Source organism: Clarias gariepinus, chromosome 4, assembly GCF_024256425.1.
Source record: "Clarias gariepinus isolate MV-2021 ecotype Netherlands chromosome 4, CGAR_prim_01v2, whole genome shotgun sequence".
Classification (NCBI taxonomy): domain Eukaryota; kingdom Metazoa; phylum Chordata; class Actinopteri; order Siluriformes; family Clariidae; genus Clarias; species Clarias gariepinus.
In genome coordinates this window covers 36,543,819-36,566,880 of record NC_071103.1, presented here as the reverse complement: position 1 = coordinate 36,566,880, position 23,062 = coordinate 36,543,819, and the positions used below count along the sequence as shown (strand labels likewise).

General features: G+C 36.8%; 1 protein-coding gene across 3 annotated transcripts; it reads right to left on the bottom strand.

Moving 5' to 3' along the window:
• Window positions 1-4,944: 4,944 nt before the first annotated feature.
• On the bottom strand, window positions 4,945-21,526 carry si:ch73-206p6.1 (phospholipid scramblase 2). 3 transcript variants are annotated; one of them, XM_053493689.1, is made up of 8 exons: window positions 21,298-21,526; window positions 21,120-21,185; window positions 15,007-15,087; window positions 14,785-14,827; window positions 12,085-12,305; window positions 10,935-11,096; window positions 9,072-9,230; window positions 4,945-7,421 (listed from the first exon to the last, which is right to left on the bottom strand). In XM_053493689.1, the coding sequence occupies exons 3-8, from the start codon at window positions 15,076-15,078 to the stop codon at window positions 7,392-7,394; spliced, it is 687 nt and encodes a 228-aa protein (XP_053349664.1). In that variant the 5' UTR covers window positions 15,079-15,087; window positions 21,120-21,185; window positions 21,298-21,526; the 3' UTR covers window positions 4,945-7,391. The 3 variants fall into 3 exon arrangements, with proteins under 3 accessions (XP_053349664.1, XP_053349663.1, XP_053349662.1); XM_053493688.1 differs by having other exon boundaries at window positions 21,146-21,185; XM_053493687.1 differs by lacking the exon at window positions 21,120-21,185.
• Between the last annotated feature and the right edge of the window lie 1,536 nt (window positions 21,527-23,062).

Here is a 23,062-nt window from a genome sequence, read left to right as displayed (position 1 = left end):
AAGAAAACAAACCATTCGAATTGATTTGTTACATTGCTTACTACCAGAACTATCAAGCTTTATTGGATGCATAAACATTAATTATTTCCTAAACAAACATTATTGCATCACTTCCACTGTCCTCAACATGCATGACTGCAAATCCATCACTCTCTATAATTTACTGATTCACTGTGTCTCCCGGTGTGGACACGAAAAGCCTGGACTTTGTTAGATTAATTCCTCCGGCTCCTGACCCTGGTGACCACAAACTCTCTTCCCATCATTAATGGAGAACCACAGAGCTGTTTGTGAAATCAGCCTCCAGTTGTTATTAGAAGCTTTGCCTTGTAGGAATAAATGCTAAGAATCCTCCAAGTCTAAAACAGTCCTAAAGCAGACCGAGAAAACAAGTAAGGTCTAACAAACCTCATCCCTGTTGAAATTCCCCTTCAAGTGACATTGGTTTAAAATTATACTGTCTGCCATCTTAAACTCTTAATTGGCTTAATGAGCACACTTCAAGGTAACGTGTTATCACCAGCATCATAAAAACGGCCCAACACCATTCATTAAATTAGAAAGAAAAAGAAAAATAAAAACGCTTATCCCGTCTGCTTCACAAATAAATCATGGTGTGAGGGGGGACTGTTTATACTAGAGTGCATATTTAAGGTTTTTTTGTAATTTAACATCTTTTTAGCCACACAGCCATAGCAAAGACCTGAAACATTCTTGTCAGTACAACTGACTCAATAATACGTGGGTGGAGATTTTGTTTACTCAAAACTAATAATCTTCGAACAGATGCCATGGTAGATTTCGGAACGCCCTCTCAGACTTACGATAATGAAGGTCAGAGAAGCCAGTAGACATTTAAAAAGAGTTGCAGTAGGACACAAAAGCATCAGTAACAGCAGTTACCAAAAAAATAAATTTAAAAAAAGAGTAATAAAACTGCATCACACCCATCTCCAAAGAGGTGATGAATCTCTGGACTTTATATTAAAATTGAGAGTCTAAGATTATGGCTTTGTATAACTGATTACTCTTGGAAAATTTTTAGAACTACTTTTATCCAGGGGAAAAAGTAGTTTTAAATTCTTGCAGGTACTATATAACCAACATAGAATAAAGGTGGTTTAAAGTGAAAATAAAGTGTTCCGGGCTTAATTCCCAAATGGTATTAAACAAAGATTTTGTGTTGATTTGCCAGTGATCAGTGCAATTTGGGATTAGGCCTTGTGTTATAAACTAGGTACCTTTGTAGCTCGCGCATGAGTCATGAACCTGTCAGAACGTTGCACTCATGTTAGCTAGTCGTAATGAAATGTTGAAAAAAAAAACAAGACAAAAACCATGGATGGTTCAGAGGCAAATTGAAATTTGGATTTTTAAGCAGTTATTAAGAAAACACACTGACAAGGTTAACAGATGTGATTTTTTTGCTGACCTGTGTTTCTGTAAATGGTTTTAAATGTGGGTTTTGTCAGGCAGCTGCTCTCTTCTCTCTCCTCTTTCCAGTACTGTGTACCACCAGTGAGACTTTAAGTGGTAAATATAGGATATAAAATTTAAAAAAGTGTCTAAATAATTATTTTTGCTTATTGTATAAATGTTTAAGCAGTAGAATTTGTTTATGTTGCATGATTAATTTAAAATAAGCTACAGTACATGGATTAGCCACAACAGTAACAACACTTTTTAAGTAAATTGAATAACATTTATTATCAATTATATACCAATAAACAGGAGTATGGACACTCAAGGCACATTTTCTTTGGGGACCAAAGGCCAGCCTGTCTGGTCTGATCCCACAAAAAAGCCCAATTTAGCTCAAATTCATGGAAAAATTAAAAAAAGTAATGATAAAGGCCATGATACAAAGGTATCAGACTAACTAGTGTACCTCAGCCGGCTGAATATGGTGTTTAGAAGTCAAAGAGTTCAGAGTTGTTGATCTGGTCTTCAGATTCCCCAGATCTCAATCCAATCCGTCCTGACCGGGGATGGTTCCACTTGACCATAAGGATGGTCTTGGACTTGGGTGATGCAGACAGCTGTTCTCTAAAGACATGTGACTCGAGTCACTTAATGGTTCAGGACTGAAATTCCTATAAACAAAACCATTACACTGTATATTCTAGTGTTTTCCCAAGTCTACCACACACATTTCAATTAATAAAATGCTGGTAATTAGTTGATTAGTGAAACTAAGTGTGCTGGGAGCTGAGAAATCACTAGATCGTGCAGGGTAGAGCTAAAAACCACTGATTTAGCATAAAACTTAGTTATGTGGAGAATTGAACATGATGATTTTTTAAAATAGAAATATTATTCACATAAACATCCTAATATGTTGTCCAATGATGCAATAAATGTCTACAGCATGTAGTTTGGTAATCATGATTGTCTTTATTATTATTATTATTATTATTATTATTATTATTTTATTTTTTTTATTATTATAAAAATAATAATATCGATATATCAGATTCCTTCAGATCTCAATCCAATTCCTATCAGGCCTTCAGATTCCCCAGATCTCAATCCAATCCGTCCTGACCGGGGATGGTTCCACTTGACCACAAGGATGATCTTGGACTTGGGTGATGCAGACAGCTGTTCTCTGATGACATGTGACTCGAGTCACTTAATGGTTTAGGACTGAAATTCCTATAAACAAAAAGTTTTGTACTCAAGCATCCAATAACAAAAGTGGACTTCATATTAAATTTAACACCTCTCCTGTTATACTGAACTTACACTCAGTACTTACACCTCCTAACACTCAGTATGACTGCAGAACAATCCCTGCTATCCGGTATCACCCAAATGAGGATGGGTTCCCTCTTGAGTTTGGTTCCTCTCAAGGTTTCTTCCTATTGTCATCTCAGGTAGTTTTTCCCTTACAACAATCAGCCTTAAAATGTAAATCATTTCCATTTTTTTTGGATACTGTAAAGCTGCTTTGCAATAATGACCATTATTAAAATAATTATTAAGAAATAATATAAAAATTTAACTGCAATGTCTGGGAGGAACTAAAAAGATGGTTATAAAAGTTAAAAGTTAAAAGTGAAGAACATAAAGGTTTTCTGGCAGCATCAGTTGGATCAGCCTATGACCTGATTATTTCCATTTTTCCTTTCTCTATGGAATGCATTAGCCTCAAAATTTTGAAGCTGGAACCTCTATCAAAGATCAGTCATTAGGCAATCAATCATCAATTAAGTATAGCTGACATTTTCCTACACGCTATTCTTTATTGGCTTTCTTTCTTTATGTTTAGCTCTTTGTGTAAGCTAATGTTTAAGATAGTTTTTATGTACAGATTTGTCCTTGTGCTTGACTTTTAATTGATACCTTTTGCACTTGTGACTCATTTCTTTATAAATTCTGTCCCGTTCCCCTTCCAGGAGTGTTAATCACAATGTGCTCATTTTAACACCCTTATTACTGTTTGTATACTATACCTTTATTTAATCCTATTATCTGTTCTAATGCAAAAAAGAACAGGGTCCATTTTAAATGTCAAGGTTTCTCCTCTTCACAGTCACCTCTCGTTTGTTTATTACAGATCTAAATCTACATCTGGGATTCTGTTTAGCTGGATATGAATCGATCATTTCCAGATTTGGTTTTAAATGACCCAATAACTCCCTAACCTCATGTAGGCATGAAACTGATGAGGTAATACTCTTGTTTCAGTCTCCAAGCCCCATTTTTTGTATGGATTTAAAGTTAAATGATGGATGGGGAGGATGAAATTTTCTAACAAGCTTCTCATTGATGATAATAAACAGACCGATTTACTTTGGCTTTAGGTTATCTAATGTAATTCTGCCATGTTATTTTGGGCTGAGTGGTGGCTCACACAAGGCTCTGGGTTGCATATCAGAAGGTCGGGGATTCGAGCTCCGCCACCACCGGGGTTGCCACTGTTGGGTCCCTGAACAAAAGAAATTCCATAAATTTAACTATTAAAACCTACTTTGGGCAAATTGGGTTGTGGCAAGGTCCAATGTGATGATGACTGGAATAAATTGCAAATGAAAATGTAAACATGGGCATTCACATCACAACTTACATCTAATTGTCCTGGAAACAAATTTCCATCATAAGCCGTAATCAGGTATGTATTTAAAGGTATGTATTAGTCAATGTATGCACATTAAAATTCAATGCCTATTATTAAAATATTAAAACTTTAACAACACATTTTGTAATATTATAACCTGAAACTAAAATGGCCCCTGGTTAAATCAGATATTTAGCTTAGAGAGGAAGTTTTTATTTTTATTTTTATAACAGTATAAACACCATTCTAATATTAAAGTATTGCCTTAATTTATTCATTAGGCTTTGTTACTTAGTTCAGGAAATAATTAAGAATAATACTCCCTGTAATAAATCCTGTGACGCCTCACTGTGGTGACACTGTCTCTCAGTCTAATCTAAGCACCTAACGGAAGATTTGCAAATAAGGCTAACTGACCACACTTTCCTGGAAAAGAAGAATATTTCCATAGGAACCTATCACACAGACTTACAGTATGATGGCTAAGAAACTATCAAAACAAGTCCAGGACAAAGATCTGGTAAAGCCTCAGTCAGTGACCTTGAGCACAGGGGTAAGCAGGATTAAATCCATTATTAAAACATGGATGCAATAATCTTCTCCAGTCTTCTGCCTAGAGAGAATCCACTAAATGTCAGGGAAAAAACTTAAAGAAAGTATTTTAAATAGGGTGAAAACTTACGGTGCTTTACATTGTACAGTAAAAGACAATGTACCCATGTACACAGATCTGCCTATTTTCTAAATCATTAAATTTGGACAAACTGTTTATTTTTCACAACTGGTGATTTTATCTAGTTTTATTCTTTCCTTCTGACGGCTTGTGTAACACTTTTAGCGTAGCTTACTCCAACACTGGACAAAACTCTTAAGACCTTTGGAAGTTGAAAATAAATCATTTCTTTAATAAAAACCTGCAGAACAAGGTAGTGTGTAGACTACAATCAGAATCAACAAGCACAACAAGCATTTATTGAACTACAGCTTCACAGACAAACAGGGAGATATTTAAAGTGCAAGCATAAGTTGCATGCATGTGTACCTGAGTTAAAAAAAAAAAAAAAAGTGTACATTTGCATTAGAAAAAGGAAAATGGTAAAGTGTAAAGGTAGTTGATGCACATGTTAAACAGGCTGTTGTTGCCCTCTACTGCAAATGGCTGGTACTATCATACAAATTATCAAAAGAGCTTGATGTTAAATGTTAAAATATTGAAAATATGATTAAATACTAATCCACACTGACACAAAATAAATAAATATAACATCAACACAATAGCAAATGTTAAATATATCTTGGAGGTATAATGGCTTCCCAATGATGTAAAATTATAATTATGTTTTGTTTGGTTTTTCGTCCAATTATTTTCGAGGATCTAAAAATGCAAAAAACTATGCAACTATAAAAAAAAAAATAGCTCTATGAATTAAAGCTGAAAATGTACGCTTTCCAACATACATCTTGACTGCTGGACATTTCAAATCCACTAAAGGCAAATTTTTAAAAAGTGTGTCCTTGTCCAGATACTTATGGACCTGACTGTACATTATCCGAAGTTGTAATGTTGTTGCTCTCTCAATAACTTTAGTTATTGGGAAGTGTTTTATTCCCCTCATACCACAGCAATTTGCAAATAATTACAATTTGTAACAAAGAATGAAATGCAATACTTTTCACATTTAAGATTTTCAATTATTTTACTGCAAGCTCTCTCACCAGCCTCAGTTTTTTTTTCTCTCTTCTGAAGTTAAACGGATAAAAAAAAAAAAATGATCGTTTGCTGAAAGGAATCTTGCAGCTGGTCCTAATGTCAGAGCTGCTGTTACAGAAACTGAATCAACAGTGCTGTGGTACAATAAAGAATAAAAGCAGTCATGTACTGTAGTTTTGTCAAATCCTGTCAACATAAGAGCAAACCTGGATGAATTATGTTGCAGAGTCATCCGGTATAAGTTCAGTTTTAGTGTTGTATTTGCATGTTTTGTACAACGACGTCACTACACTTTACAATGCACGCTTACAGGTGTCAAATATCTACAGGTACTTCAGGCTGAGCCAAGCGGTGTGTTAGTAGTGTTAGCTCAAAAGCATCATCGCGCATAAGCAAGGATAGGGTGTTATCCAATTCCCGTAATGTTTCAGAGAAACTCTAGTTAAGATCTTAAGGCTAAGATTCTGTTTGAGAAGTGGGTCAGGGGAAAAAAGTTCTCAAATGAATTTATGTTTGCTAAATAAAAATCCGTTCTACTGTTCTGTGAATTTTTATGTATAGATCAGCCATAACATTATGACCACCCGCGTATTATTAAGCAGGTCCCCTCTTTTGCTACCGTAACAGCAAACTTTTGGTCTGTCCTGATCACTACAGACGGGGAACATCCCACAAGAGCTACAGTTTTGGACTTGCTCTGACCCTGACCTCTAGCCATCACAATCTGGCCCTTGTCCAAAGTCACTCAAATCCTTATGATAGCCCTTTTTTCTTTTTTGCTTCCAACATGTCAATTTTAGGAAAAAACGGTTCACTAGTTTTTAATATATGGTTGTTATTGGACGGTGTCAGAACACACAGTGCATCACTGTTCCGGTGGCAAAACTCAACTTAAATCTACTCAATTTTAGGCAGATGCTCATAATGTTATGGCTGATCGGTGTAGAGTCTGAAAGTTCCAGACACTAAGAATAAAATAAATAAATAAATAAATCCATGTTTTCTCTTTTAGACACTAGACAGTAGGTTCTTCTTGATCTGTAAAAATGTCTGCAGTGATAAAGGAACGCTGATCGTGTCAGTCACGTTTAATTAACGCTGTGCCGTTTCATGTGTGAGTGAGAGACAGTTAATAGAGACTTTTGTGACATCTTCTATTAGGGATTAAACCGGTATTAAACCTCACAACCTCCAAATAAATTTGTTAAGTTCATTTGTTTACGCTAAAAGCTAATCTAGAATTTGATTAGGAAAGTCAAGCCCACATGTTTAATTTTATTTGTTGGCAAGTACATTTCACATTATCAAGGCTAACAATTTCTTCATACTAATTGTTAATTAGCACAAATGCAATAAAGCTACAGAACCTTCATTTTTTTTTTCTTGTTTTCCCTTTCTTTCAGTTCAAAATTATCTTTCGATCTACTGATGAGAATCTTATTATTATTCCTTTTTTGCACTTCTCCTAATCCTGGTTGAACGTAAGCAGTAATTGGTGAAATCAATAAACCTGCTAGCACATAACACAATTTGATGAATTCATTCATTCCAGTCTTCTTCCTGGAACAGACTCTTATTCTCTTTCATTCTGCTTCTTTGTTACTTTTGCCCACTTTGCAGTTAGTTGTTTGTCTCGAAAAACATGAAGTCCTGTAAAGAGAATAATCAGAATATTTATTATGAAATAAAAAGGATGTTCAGCAAAAAAGATCCAATTATACATATTTAAATGCAGTTGATTAAAATACAAGAAAGTTAAAATAAAATGATCGATTGAATATTTGGAAAAAAAAAAAAACACGTTTAGCATTTACAGTATCACCATTAAAAGGATTATAGTAGCATATAAATACATACAGTACATACTGCCTGTCCCAAAAAGTTGCACTTTAGGATTTCATTTAATCAACTTTAATTATAAGTTTGATTACAGCCCACATGTGGTGATCACAGTTCATGTGTGAAAATTATTCCTCATGCTCCCAAAATCACTTTCACCATTTGAGTCCTGGAATATGGCCATACCATCAGGGAAAAACCTCTATAGATGTAATAACCTGGTCATTCAGTACAATCAGGTCGTCAGCTGACCTACTTTTATTGCCACATAACGTTGTTGAGTCTAGACCTGAGAGAACTGATCAACCCCAGATCATAACACTGTCTCCAGAGGCTTGTACAGTGGACACTATGCATGATGAAGCCTTTTTTTCTTCTCACTACCAATTGGTTTTCACACAGCTGTTTAGTCTCAATCCTGTGAGCTCTCATCACATTGTGTGTAAAGAAATGCTCGTACGTTTACTATTAAAAACACAGCTATGATTTTTAATATCGATTTATTTTACCATGCAACTTCAATTGTTTAAGTGATTTCCATTCATGATTAAATTTTTCTGATCATTTCTTAAGTTGATGGTTCAGCACTATCAAAGCTTCAAGTTTTTTCATTAAGGTATTGAAGGATTCCTAATCCAGTAATTCCAAATCTGTCTGTTTTTTTATTTTTATTGCTTGATGCAGCCCAATAATGTGTCTCTTTTGAAATGTCGAATTTTCTTGGATCAAGCAGAGTGAATTTATGGTATTCATGTAAAATAATTTGATTAGAAATATAGTTAGATAATTATTTATTGTAGAATTTATTGTAAATGTTTTAAAGTATAAACAGCTATATTTATATAATCTAAAGTATTACTTCAGCCTAATTTATCAATCATTCTTTTTTCCCTGTCCTTTTCCCTTGCTCAGATATGATTTTTTAAATAAAACAACTGTACATCAAAGAGAAGGAATAGCCATAATTACAGTACTAGGGTTAATTCTAAACAATAATAACTTTTTTAGCTTAACCATACTGGTGTTAGAAGGCAGAAAATGTGTGTAGTGGTTCACACTGTCACCTCGCACCTCTAGGGTCAAGGTTCGATTACTGCCTCTGGTCTGTGTGCATGGAGTTTGCATCTTCTCCTCATGCTTGGTGGGGTTCCTCTGGGAACTCCGATTTCCTCCCACAGTCCAATGCCATGCAGATAAGCTAACTGCCGTTCCCAAATTTTCCATAGCGTGTGAATGAGCATGCAAATGTGTGTACGCATGTGTCTGTTAGCCCTGCAATAAATTGGCACCCTGTCCATGATGTACGCCGCCTCGTCCCCTGAAATAGGTGCCCTTAAAATAAGGGGAGGTAACGAATAGCTTGAAGCATTTCAAGCCCAAATCTAATTTATGGGCAAGTTAGAAAGTGCTGGAGGACGTCCTAAACTTCTCTGGACAAGAGAGCCTTAATATTGTACTCACAACGAGGAAGCAGAGTCCAATCATCACCGCTTTCATCCGGACGTCGAGGTCCATCGGGAACTGGATTCCAAAGTTATCAGTGTCTGTAAAAACCTCCCGGAGGAGCCCTGACCACTGTTTACTGATTCTCCCGATGCTCACTTCATCCATGGTCAAAATCTGACATGAGGACATGAACACAACACAAACGTGATTTATTAGTGAAAATGTTTCACTTGTTTCATTAGTCTGTATGCAGTGGATGAATTCTGTATATAGGGCTTGCTTGATACTCTTTAAAATGTTATATGATAAAATAAAGAAGATCCAACTCCTTAAAAGTATGAAGCATATTTCAGCCTGCTGTTTAGATGGATTTAACAGGAAAAAAAAAATGGCTCAAGATCACCGAAACCTCAGAAACAAACCCAAAAGGTCAGGATTACACTAATGATCTCTGATGGTTGCTATTTTAATCCCAGCTTTACTTATAATTAACGATCACAATGATTTCGTGTGACCTTATTTCTCTTAATTCATATTTATTAAGTTCTCTATAACATATATATTTTTTAATAGAAAGGAAAATCTGTAAATTTGACACATTATATCAACTTGCCACCACTTACAATACAGCCTATTTTCCCCCAGATGCCAATCATGGATAAGTGTGTGTGGGACAGATTCAAATCACACATTTGTAGAGCATTGCTGATTTTACGATTTAAATGAATGTATAAAGTTTCTCATCAACATGGTGCACACATCGTATTGTTCACATGTGCTATTAAGATTATGAGACTGCTGTATTTTGCCAAACGTATTCACTCACCTTCCTTTACATGCATACTGTATGAACTTGAGTAACAACCTAATTTGAATCCATAGGGTTTAAAATGATGTTTAATATGTGTGTTCATTCCCCACCCTTTGCAGCCATAACTGCCTTTACTCTTCTGTGAAGACTTTCCACTAGGTTTAGGAGTGTGTTTATGGGAATTTTTGACCATTCTCCCAGAAGTGCATCTTTGAGGTCAGACACTGATGTTGGACGAGAAGGCCTGGCTCTCAGTCTCCGCTCTAATTCATCCCAAAGGGGTTCGATCGGGTTGAGGTCAGGACTCTGTCAAGTTCTTCAACACCAAACTCACTCATCTGTGTCTTTATGGACCTTGCTTTGTACACTGGTGCGCAGTCAGGTTGAAACAGGAAGAAGCCGTCTTCAAGCATCCCATGAGATGCATGCAACTGTCCAAAATGTCTTGATAAGGGGCCGAGACCAACCCCTGGAAACAACCCCACCAAACTTTATTTTGCTACAGCAGACCTTAAGTCAATGATTTGGATGGGTGAGTAAATACCTTTGGCAATATCGTGTATTTTCTTCTCCCATTATTATTATTATTAGTAGTAGTAGTGGTAGTTGTTGCTATAGTAGTAGAATTAGTAGGGCACTTTTTTTTTTTTAAATGTCTCCTTTGCCCGTAAGTGCTTTATAGGGTTTAATATAGGGGAAAAAACATTCAAAATCAAACAAACACTTACAAATACTGAAAATACTCTTATAGTACTTCTAGAGCTGACCTAATATTTGTATATATTTTTTAAAATTGATGTTAGTCTTACATTACATGATGAAACACTCGGGTAAATCACCCTGGATATGGACATCCGGTTAATGCTGTAAAAGTAAAGCGCTTCAGTAAACAAATAAGGAGTGCTATTGGCTCCCTCTTGTGGAGAACTCTTTGTTTTGGTAGACGTGTGAGTGACGGACTCTTCCATATACTGTATAAACTGCAACATTCAGTAACCCTTTAAGGCTTAAAACATCTCACTGCAGTGTCCGAGTGATGAGGAGAGATCGAGGCAGAGCCGTGGTACCTCAAAGTCGACATCTGGAAGGCAGCTCCAGCCACAGAAGGGTCCCTGAAGCTTGAGCACAGGCTCCTTGCGCTCATTCTGGATGGTGAACTTGGGAAGGAAAGGATGCCACTCTTGGATCACATAACCCACGATGTTGCCTGGTGGAGACTGAATCTCAAGCTAAGAGAGAGAGAAAGAGAGAGAGAGAGAAACACAGATTTAAAACCCAACTGGAAGACTTTTTGGAAATTTGGAAAATCGTCCACTTGGTCTGGATTTCCATTCAGCAATAATGCAGCCTGCCAAAACATCAGGGTGAACTGGGATTGTTCATCCGCCTGCCAAGCCCAGGAACATCAGTACCGATCCATACTCATGTCTTTGCCTGGACAGAAACATCATGGGTAATAAAACAAGATCTTGGCTCACAATGCTAGAGCGGCTCCTGTTATATCGTTTGAGCATCGCTATCCGTTGTGAACATGGTATTCTGTTCAGAGTGAATTGGACTCGATTCTGCAGTGAAGTCACAGAACAAAATCACTGTTGCCGATCCACGAAACATCTGTAAATCAACTTAATGAAGAAATCATTCAGGAGATGTTGACTTAACCATTCTGGTAACAAACACCTTGATGATAGAGGAAGGTTTTTCTAAAGCAGGACAAAAGTGATATTCAACTAAAAAGTTTTTCAGTAAACTTCTTAGAAAAAAAAAAAAACTTTTTAGTTATTCACCTAAAAATACAAAAGGAAAAATATGTTACTGGCTAGTAAATGATAAATTAATTAGAAAATAATAATTAGAACAATGTGGTGTAAGGAGAATAGAACACTTTAGGCAATATTGTTAGAGCAAAACAATCAAACGGTAATTTATTACTTAACATAACAATTTTCTAAAACAGCACACCCCTTAAACAATCAGAAAATCACGAGATCCGTATAGCATTAGATTTTTTTGCAAAAGAAATAAATAAATAAATGAAAAAAAACAGCCTGTAGATTTTTTTTTTTAATGCAAGGAGATGTTGAATCAATGTTTTGGTTCTTTCTGCAAAAAAAAAAAAAAAACAAAGAAAAAGAAAAAAAAGCACAAGAGTGGCACTCTGAAAGTCAAGGCGAACCAATGTGATAATATTTCAATACATACAGTAAGTGCACTCACCTCCTGCAGACAGCACGGGAAGAAGCAGGACATGCACTTGAGCGGTCGGTTGACTGTAATCACTTCCTGGCCGAAGTTATCCAGGATGCGGATGGTGAAGGATCGCAGAGGGCCACAGCACTGCCGCGTTAGACAGTCGTTCTCCTCTACTGCGTAGAACACGTTCTGGCCCAACGAATTCTTTATCTCGTATTTGTTATTGCTCTCGAAGCCGACCAGAGCTACAAACACAAATGCAACAAACGTTGAACCAAATTTAAACAGCGTTCTAAAAGAGGAGTGACGGTGGTCGGAAAACTATGACTACGACTGACTGATTATTTCATCTAAAGAAAAAAATCCTAGGAGGCCATAATCCTTAAACGCAGTATTAGACCTGAACAAGTGAAGGAACTCCAGATTAAGTTCTGCCTTTATTCGTCACATAGACATTACTACAGAGTTAAATATTCCAACTTTTTGTTAGTGACCCGGGGTCAGGGCGCAGGGTCAGACATATGTAAATGCTCTTACTTTCATAAGAGATCATAATGTGCTCATTTTAAGAAATCAGCAGTGGTGAAGTATAATATTCAGTAAATTGTTGCTAAACTGTCTACTATGAATACTGATACCATGTTATGTAAAAAAAAAAGAAATCTGTATCTTGAAATAACGCACCGTTATGTTGAAATGATAATGTACTGTAGCACATCTGCCCTTATTTTTACCCACATTTTATTCTTCATGCCCACATTTCATTCTTCAGTGTCTAACATAAAAGAAAAAGAAAAGAAAAACAGGCCGTGTTTTAAGGGCTCGAGGACTTCCTTCGTGTCAGCTTGGAGTGAGTCATGAGACCTGGTAAGAAGGAGTATGTGACTGTTCTACATCAACAGCTCCACGTATTCAGCAGCATGCTGCCTTTATGATCGCCCCTCACCAGCTTTTCTCTCAGCAGCACCCACTTAGAGAAATCTGATTAATTGTCCGTAGACAGACTGTAATGCTTTACATGCCTGAAAAATGAAATGTCAGAAACCTTAGTCTATTCAGTACAGGCTTACTTTACCCATTTACCTTTGTTAAATTCAGGATCAATCAGTATATATCTTAAAAAAAGAATAATTTTAGATTAAACTTATTTTAATAATTTATTGTGATCCCAGTCTAATTATGAACTATAATAATAATAAACTATGTATTATTATGTAGGTATTTAGAACAGGTAGAAATGGCTATTTAAAACCAGTGTTTGTGCAACTGTGCAGTGATTCATCTTTAATAATACAGACAGGGCAAGCCACCATGCCAATGAGACTAAACGCCATATACTGTAACAGTATGGCGGCATGTATGGTGGTGTAGTGGTTCACTGTAGCCTCGCACCTCCAGGGATGAGGGTTTGATTCCCGCCTTGGCTTCTGTGTGCATGGAGTTTGCATATATTATAACATATTATATTATATTATACAGGATCTATTATTTATTTTACACAGAATAAGCTGTATTGAAGATGAATAAATGAGTCAGACATGTAGTAATGGACACTACTTACACTGTAATACTAAATAATGTCACAAGGTGGCATATCTTTTTTGCTGTGGGAGACTAGAGCTGAATGTGTGAGCCATATAAGATTGTTAAGTTGCCACTCTGATCAGCTATTGTACCTCGCTAAACTTATTCTCTTCAGTACCAGAGCAGGGTACGATTCGTAAATTCTACAGTTCATGTTCAGTCCTGTGTAAAAGTCTTAGGCACCCTGTGTGTTTAATTATTTTTATTATTTTATTTGAGTTTTTTTTTTTATTAGTCCATTATTAAGGCCGGTAAAAAAATAAACAGATTTCCAAACATGAATATTTCAGTAAACACACACACACACACACACACACACACACACTACTATTAGACCGCTTTACAGCATTTCTTATGTAGAATCTTGTTTTGAATACACCCTTGCTCTATAGCAGGTTTTTTCATGTGCCTTTTGTACAACACTGTATAAAGAAAAATGAAAGTAGTGTCGTGAAGATCTGGGGGAAACTCTGAAATGTATGTTTTACTTTTCCAGTTTTTTTTTTTTTTTCGTTTGTTTTGTTTCGTTTTTTTGGGGCATTTATTACATTGCAAGATTGAAGCTCTGCTCACTTTACTATTATGATATATACATATCAGTAAAAAGCCTGTTGAATAATATAAGAATAATAATATGCATTACTGCATCATTATGAAGTGCACATCATCCCACCGTTGAAATAGATCAGAATAAAAAATACAATCATGGGAACCAAAAGTCTTTATTTCCAACAATAACAAAGCTTATTTTTATTGATTTGTCATAATTGGGTGACAAAATCTATATATTTATCTGCAATGGATGGGTTTTATTAAATGCTAGACAATAGCAAAGATGGTATATTCACTACAATACGTAAACATGCAGCACACATCATACACATATACACGGCCCAACACTCATAATTTAAAACTAGCAGCGAGAGTGTAAACTGTGCGATGAGCCAGGGATCACACCTGAGAGTTGAGCATGTCTCTAGAGTTTCCCTAGCTCAGGGTGGAAAGAGAGGAGACTAATTTGACAAGCCAACAGGCTCCTGAGACTTTATATAGTCACAAAGGACGTAGCCATAAAACCTGGATATCAAGGGCAGACACCATTAGACATTTTGGAATCATTACAAGACTGTTTGAGCTTACCCTCTATCAGCTCCACCTTCTGTTTAATCAGCAGCTGATCGATCTGCATTCACAAGAACAGAAACAAAGATCGTGTTTTGTTGCATGCACCTATATAGTGTACAATATACAATGAATTATGCAATACACATGAGTAAGGGGTGCCAGAATATTCAGATTTACTCAGGTTACATTTCTTATGCAAATGCACAGATTATATGAATATATCCTGTTGGTTCTCACCTGTGTCAGGTACTCAAGCCCAGGAGGGTAACTTGGCAGCCCAGGGTTGGGCATCATGTACATTTGCTCCATGTTGGTCTCCTGAGAAAAGAAATCAGGTCAAAGTTGATTAGTAATACTGGAAGCCTTGACTTTATCCCATGACGATCCCTAAGTGCCCACATCACATACCTCAAGGGATGGGGTTTGAGTCTCGTCTAGTCTGTTATTGTGTGTGTAACTGATTGTGTCCTGGATGGGTTAGCACCACACATATGATATGTTGGATTCCCTAGGATAGATTCCAAAACAAGCAATGTCTCACATGGTGACCATCAAGACTGCTCAACCTAGACAATCTAATAAGTCCTCAGTGAGCATTACTTAGCCTCAACTCACATCCAGAAATTATATTCCATCAGAAAAACACTTAGGCTATTGGCCAAGAGAAGCAGTGCAGTAGAGACTAAATGTTACCCATCGTCAAGAATAATGTCGAACCATTCATGGGGTAAAAAATTGGCCTGCATCAAATAGACCACAATGCTTTTACTTTATCAGTAAACACCACAGAAAGGCATTTATCAGCTTTAATAGATATTCATCAAGAAACTCTTTTTACAGAAACCCTGAAGCATAAAAAGCTATTTTAAAATAACAGGTCACGTCAAAATAGCAGCAAATCTTTAAAAACTTTTTTTAAACAGCTCAGGGCTTCTATACATCTATTATCTTTAGTCAGGAATTATTATTATTATTATTATTATTATTATTATTATTATTAATAATAATAATAATAATAATAATAAATATAAATAATAAAAAATAATAATAATACATTTTATTTTTTATAGGCGCCTTTCTGGACACACAAGGTCACCTTCCAGAGTAAACAGGATAAAGTAAACAGGATAACATTGATAAAGATAACGTTAAGTAGTAAGAGAAGATTAAAACAAAATTAAATAAAAAGAGACAGTGTCATAATTTAACGACATTTAAAAACAAATGATAATTTAGAAGGAGGATTCAAAATTAAAATCACAATAATCATTTACAAGCCATACACTGTTCAGCCAGAAGCTACATATCATTAGTGGTTTAGAAAAAACCGCTAAACTAAAACTTGAGAGCAACACAGATAAGGGAAAGTGTGATCCAGGCTGTACTGCCAACAAATGGGGCAGCAAGTAGGAATTTCCAGTAAATAGCTGTTGTATGTGACTGGTTCCAATTTCAAACAATTGTGTATCAGGTACTGGGAGTTTATTAAGAGAGATCAAAACATTAGGTGTGACCAAATCAACTACAGTGGAACCTTAGATTACGGGACAAATTCGCTCCAAAAGTGGGCTCGTATACCAAAACACTCGTAAACCAAAACGAATTTTCCCATAAAAAATAATGGAAACTCAAATTATTGTTCCACAGCCCAAAAAATAAATACATAAAAATAATTAACACAAAATATTGAGTAAAGATAAAACAAATTAACCTGCACTTTACCTTTAAAAAAAGTAAAAATAAATCCTGACAGATAAGTGTGTGAATCTGGCGCAATCACAGGCGCTGTGTGAGTGTGTATGTGTGTGTGAATCTAAAGTAAGCTCCCCTCTCCCCCTTCTCGTCTTACACAGTAACCCTTTCTCCACTCTTTTCACACACATGCGCACACAACAGAAACACTGTTTTATCAGAAAAATAAACAAAAAATCTCTCTAATGACATTCGACACTCACACGTGTGTTATAATAAACAGTACACGCGTGCTGTACACACACGCATACAGACACAAAATAAAATATGTTTAACACACACACACACACACGTGGTCACAGTGTTATTGTAAACAGTAAACATGAGCATAGATGATTATACATTTACATTTGGCAGACGCTCTCATTACACATCTGAGCAGTTGAGGGTTAAGAGCCTTGCTCAAGGGCCCAACAGTGGCAACTTGGTGGTTGTGGGGTTTGAACCTGGGATCTTCCGAACCCTAGTCCAATGCCTTAACCACTGAGCTACCCCTGGCCAATCATTTTGCTTGTATATCTTCGTCTCATCTGTCTATAGGATGGTGTTTCAAACCTGAACATCTTTTTATTCGAGACGCGCACTAAGACCCAGCATGGGAGACGATTACCCACCATTCCGCAGCACAAGAGAGAGAAAAAACTCAGTTGTGATCACGTGACGCTCGGCATCAAAACAAGAAGCACATGCGTGATACATGATACTCGGTACTCGTGAACCAAGACTTGTTCATTTTCCAAGTAAAAATTTATTAAAAATCTTTGCTCGTCTTGTGGAACAATTGCAAACTGCGTTACTCGCAATCGGAGTACTAATTTAGACTAACTTTAGAGCATCTAAACTGGGATCACCTTCTGTTCTTCGGTACAACTGCCTCCACATTTAATTAGATTTGCTTGTTTCGATTAGATTTCTTTCAGCGGACTGGGAATGGTTACAGAGTGTGGAACGATTGTATTCTCACTGATCAAAATAAAACCTTGGGCTCAAGTGTTCTTAGAAACGACTCCAGAAACCTCTTATGAATCCACCTTTAAAGAGTAGAAACACATTGGTGAACTTAGTGTCAGCAAAGGGCCTTGAAGACCACAGAAAGAGTATATTGTAACTGACTGAAAAAATTCTCAGATGAAGTGAAAATGGTTGGTCAGATCAAAACATCCTGTAGATGAAGGTGTATCCGTGTCAAAGTCAACAATCAAAAGAAGACTCTACCACAAGGATTTACCAAAGAATAGAAACCACTAATGAGTGTCAAAACAGGAAGATCACAATGAATTTTACTAAAAACATCTGAATAAAAAGATGTTCAGGTTTGAAACACCATCCTATAGACAGATGAGAGGAAGATATACAAGCAAAATGATTAGAGGAGGAGGGTTTGGCAAAGGTACTGTAGAAGATAAGGTTTTCATAATCCAAACTGTACCACTCTGTCTTAAGGTGTGTGCACGTAGGCCTGCCCCTGGATATGGGCCAGTTGTGTTTAATGTAGGTATAACTGCTGAAGTGTACACAGAGCAATAAAAAATCTAATCTAACAACTTAGCCAATAATGCGGTAAAAGTATTGTTGACAAGTGCTCAAATGTTCATACTGTATGCTTTTGGCCAAAGCAAAGTAAGGGGCTTATTCCACATTCCCAAACTGGCACCAAGTTGTCCAGAATTAAAATTCTTTACAATTCTTGTTCATTTGACTTAAATGGCGTCACATGCCACTCATTCACGTAGTGTTACATGCCTTTGTCTCCTACAAATTGGCTACATCATGACTTTAAGAACTGCTACTATCCCTCCTAGACCAATTACAATTTGGTAAGACTTGGAACATTTCCAAATTTTCAGAGATTTTTCTTTATGTTTTGTCAGCTTATTAGCGACCAACAACCTGGAAACCTGTGATTTGAATACGTTCGGATTAACGTTTAAATCCAAATGGTGCAAATTGTCAAGGTATTTATTACACCATACGAACGTTCTGGTGCCCACCTTCAAATCGCTTCATTTTCCCTATTTTAAGCACACCACACTACACTGCTGGTAAAAAATAAATCATTCCATCACTTGTCAATTTGAAATACGGACACCCAGCCTAGTTAGTTAATGGTGTATTGGTTGGGAAATGCTCCATTATTAAATATATGGAGGCACATGTGGTGTTTGTAGTAGCAGTGGAGCGGTTTGTAGCAGAACCGTGGAAATTCGCAATTATTCCAAAGTTGAAATTGTGAGAGTTCAGGATGTTTTGGAGCACATTGTATGAGGTGGTATCAAAAAGTTTCGAGATTATCTGTTTACAAGAAAGTACTTTAATACGTATTACTTTATTACTGGCAAGTAGGATTGGTGGTCGTTCTCCGACAATCATCATGCACAAGTTGCCGAACGGTTTCGACATTTCCGGGGGCTGAGCTGGTTGAAGATCTTTCGTTGTCCTCCAGTGATGTTCTTCCAATCTTAAAGCGTGTGTGCTACTCAAACCACCTTAAACTATTCATTGCAGTATCACCAAAAAAATTTGCTGAATCATTCCAAACGTCTTTGTGGCAGTTTCATGCAGACTTTCACGTTTACCCTTAGTTCTAACCCACTGTCCATGATGAAATAGCAGACGTAGCAAATCACATGGTCAGAATAACACCAGTTGCAAAGTCTTGAAAATTTTTGATGCCACCTTGTATTTCAATTTTATTTGGCCTACAGTGGTACCTCAGCATATGAACGCCCAAAACTGAATTTTTGCAAGGAATTTGCTTCAGCATATCAAGCATTTTCGGGATACAAACTGAACTCCAACTAATTATTATTTTTTTTTTTTCAGATTTTCTCCCTAATTTAGTCGTGTCCAATTCCTCCCCGTCACTAGGGGGCTCCCACATTAAGGCTACTACTACCACTCAGCCGGGAGGGCCGAAGTTTATCACGTGTTTTCTTCCAAACACGGGAATCGAACCAGCGATCTCTGGATGATAGGGCGAGCACTTTACCACTGCGCCACTCGGAGGTGAACTCCAGCTAAGTTGCGCGTACGTCCAGAAAGACTAGCAAACGAGTTTACGTGTTTTTTTAGCACTTTGTGAAGACATAGCACCATAGGTCCTAGGAATGTAAGCAAGGACGATAGCAAGAAGAAAAGGGAGCCACTTTCAGTTTGGGTTTTTAAAGCAGCAGGGGCCAAGAGGAATCGTAAATTAAGATTAATTGAGATTTAAATGTCTATTTATTTCATATTTACTAGGGATGCACCGAATGTTCGGCAACCGAAATTTTTTACGAATAAGTAAAAAGGCCGAATAAATTTTGCCGAACAATGACGTTTTTAATGACGTGATCAAATAGTAACCCGTGCAGAGTGAGAGACGCGCGCTTTATGCAGCAAACATGTCAGCAGTGTGGAAGCACTTTAAAGTGTCAGAGAAAGAGGCAAAAACGGCCGTTTGCAGACACTGTTCTACTGAATTGTCCAGAGGGGGTGCATCTGCAAAAACGTACAGCACTTTAAGTTTAATTTATCACTTAAAATCAAGACACCCCGAACATCATGCAGACTACGAGAAAGACACGGCGGCGGCTACGGCAACAGCAGCAGCGAATCCACATTTTTTGCACTATTTAATGCACATTTGTTGTTGTAGACATACAGAGTTACATTCTTTCAGCAGTCAGTTATAGGCCTAACGCAGGCTATTCAAGAAGGGGGGCTTCGAAGATAGCCAAATAAAAATATATTTTTTATTTTACTAATTTATTTATTTTAAGTTATATTGTGCTTTGTTTGTATAATATCTGCTGGAATGTTAAAAAAGTGTTAAATAAATATTTTAAAATTGTATTTTTGTTATTTGATTTATTTTTCTGAAAAGCAACACAAAATAGTAAAAAGCAAATTTTTACTATTTAATAAATAATTAACATAAATTGGCGAAATAAATGGAAAAAAAAGCAAAACACCGTGTCGGTATTCGGCCTTCGGCCAAGCATTTCATTATTATTCAGCTTCGGCTTCGGCCAAAAATTTCATTTCGGTGCATCCCTAATATTTACATGTCTTAATTAATTTCATATGTAAATAAAAAATATGATTAAGGTGTTGGAAATTGGTAATATTTTTGCGTGACTGAAACGGATTATCTGCATTCATGTTAATTCCCATGGGAAAATGCATTTCGCAATACGAAACGTCACCTTAAAAACGGATTAAATTCGTAAGCCGAGGTACTACCGTATTTTAGTGTTCTACAATCTATTACAAGGATTATTTTCATCCTTCCTTTCTTTCTTTCATTTTTTTATCTACAACAACCAATATTTATTTTATTTTGTTTTGACCAATGCAATATCTTCTGGACCGTGGCGTGCCGTACCAAACTCTGACTAACCTCCGCATGATCTCTCCAAGATTTCCTTCAAACTCAAAAAAATGTGATTTAAATTTAAGAATGTGAAATAAAAGCCGTAAAGTGTGACAACATGCTTGGCTCTCCCACTTTGTATCCAATTCATTTGGATCCCTCCCACACACCCCACCCCCGCCTCATCGATCTGTTCTTTATAGCACAGGGTGATATCGCACTGTAATGACTAACAGCGACCTACTGTGGATCCTCCAGGATAAAACCCACCCGATCATTTCACACCAACAGCACAGGAATAGACTCAGTCCTACATATAATCACACAGATACAGAGTGCTTACTGTTACTGAAGAACAGATCAATAGATACATTTGTTTCATTTCAGAACGGAAAGATCAAAGCATGAACATGAGTGCTTACCGTTTATTGTAGGCGTCACCAAACCCAATAATCCGGCCGGACTCACCCCCTGACCATGTTTTACTTGGTTTACTTTAAAGAACAACCTGTGTAAAAACAACAACAGTCACAAAACTGGTGTAAAACCCCTTGTTTTAGGGTTATAAAAGGAAGTTAATATGTAAATCCTTTTCACAGCCGCTTTAAAAGAAACGGAACGGATCAAGTGCGCTGGACTCCCATGTATAAACCCACGCATTTGATTGGCTCTTGGAACAGATCAGTGTGTCGCTCTAGGGAGAGTCGACTCTTTGATAGATGGATTGATTCAGTGAGTCGGTTCATTTAGGGGAACGCTGACTCGCGTCCATGAGTTGATTTAATTTCAGTTTTTCTTATTTATTATTAATGCCTCATCTCATATATATATATATATATATATATATATATATATATATATATATATATATACACACACTACACTTGCAAATTTAATTTTTTTTGTTTAGTGATTTATTTTCTACATTCTACAACAATACTGGGGATATTAAAACTATAAAATAACACATATGGGATTAGGTAATTATAAAGAACAACAAGAAAAAATACAGTTAGTTGTTATTTTAAGACACAGAGGTCGGCCTTTCTGTAATAGTTTTTGCAAGAACAGTATTGTCAAGTGCATTTGAAAAATCCGTCAAGCACCATAATGAAACTGGCTCTCATGAAGGCCATCCCAGGAGGGCGAGACCAAAACCTACCTCTGCCTCAGACGAGAAGTTCATTTAGAGTTATCAGCCTGAAAAATGGCCAATTAACAGCACTTTAAATTAGAGGCGTTATGAAGTCTTTACAGAGCAGAAGTAGCAGAAACATCTCAATATCAACTGTTCAAAGGAGATTAATGCATTTTTTTCGACACCTTCCGCATTCCTTTACAATGTAGAAAGAAATAAAAATCAGGAACCATCATGTTGGAAAGTGTCTAAAACTTTTGAACGGTAGTGTGTATGTATATGTATGTATATATATATATATATATATATATATATATATATATATATATATATATATATATATATATAATATACCCAGCAAAACAAGAAACGTCCTCTGACTTTCAACTGTATTTACTTTCAGTAGGGGAGGCTCAAAAGTACCAGTCAGTATCTGGTGGCCACCAGCTGCTTGAAGTACTGCAGTGCATCTCCTCCTCATGGACTGCCTATTGCGGACAGTCTGAGCACTGATGGAGGGATTGTGTGTTCCTGGTGTGACTCGGGCAGTTGTTGTGGCCATCCTGTACCTGTCACTCAGGTGTGATATTCGGATGTACCGATCCTGTGCAGGTGTTGTTACACGTGGTCTTCCACTGCTAGGATGATCAGCCGTCCTTCCTGTCTCCCCGTAGCGCCGTCTTAGGCGTCTCACGGTGCGGACATGGCGATTTTTCTCCCTAGCCACATCAGCAGTCCTCATGCCTCCCTGCAGCATGCCTAATGCACGTTCACGCAGATGAGCAGGGACCCTGGGCATCTTTCTTTGGGTGTTTTTCACAGTTGGTAGACAAGTCTCTTTAGTGTCCTGCGTTTTTAGAAATGTGACCTTAAATGCCTACTTTCTGTAAGCTGTTAAGGTCTTAATGACCATTCCACAGGTGCATGCTAATTAATTAATTATGGTTAATTGAACATGCATGGAAAACATTGTTTACCCTTTACAATGAAGATCTGTAAAGTTATCTGGATTTTTACAACATTATTGTTGAAATACACAGTCCTGAAAA

What these genes read in the sequence shown, in the direction of transcription:
- si:ch73-206p6.1 (XM_053493689.1), bottom strand. Translation starts at nt 15,078, where the DNA reads ATGGAGCAAATGTACATGATGCCCAACCCTGGGCTGCCAAGTTACCCT. An exon ending in GGCTTGAGTACCTGACACAG is followed by an intron (nt 14,828 to 15,006) that starts GTGAGAACCAAC and finishes TTGTGAATGCAG; the next exon opens with ATCGATCAGCTGCTGATTAA. An exon ending in TTCCAGATGTCGACTTTGAG is followed by an intron (nt 9,231 to 10,934) that starts GTACCACGGCTC and finishes TCCTCATGTCAG; the next exon opens with ATTTTGACCATGGATGAAGT.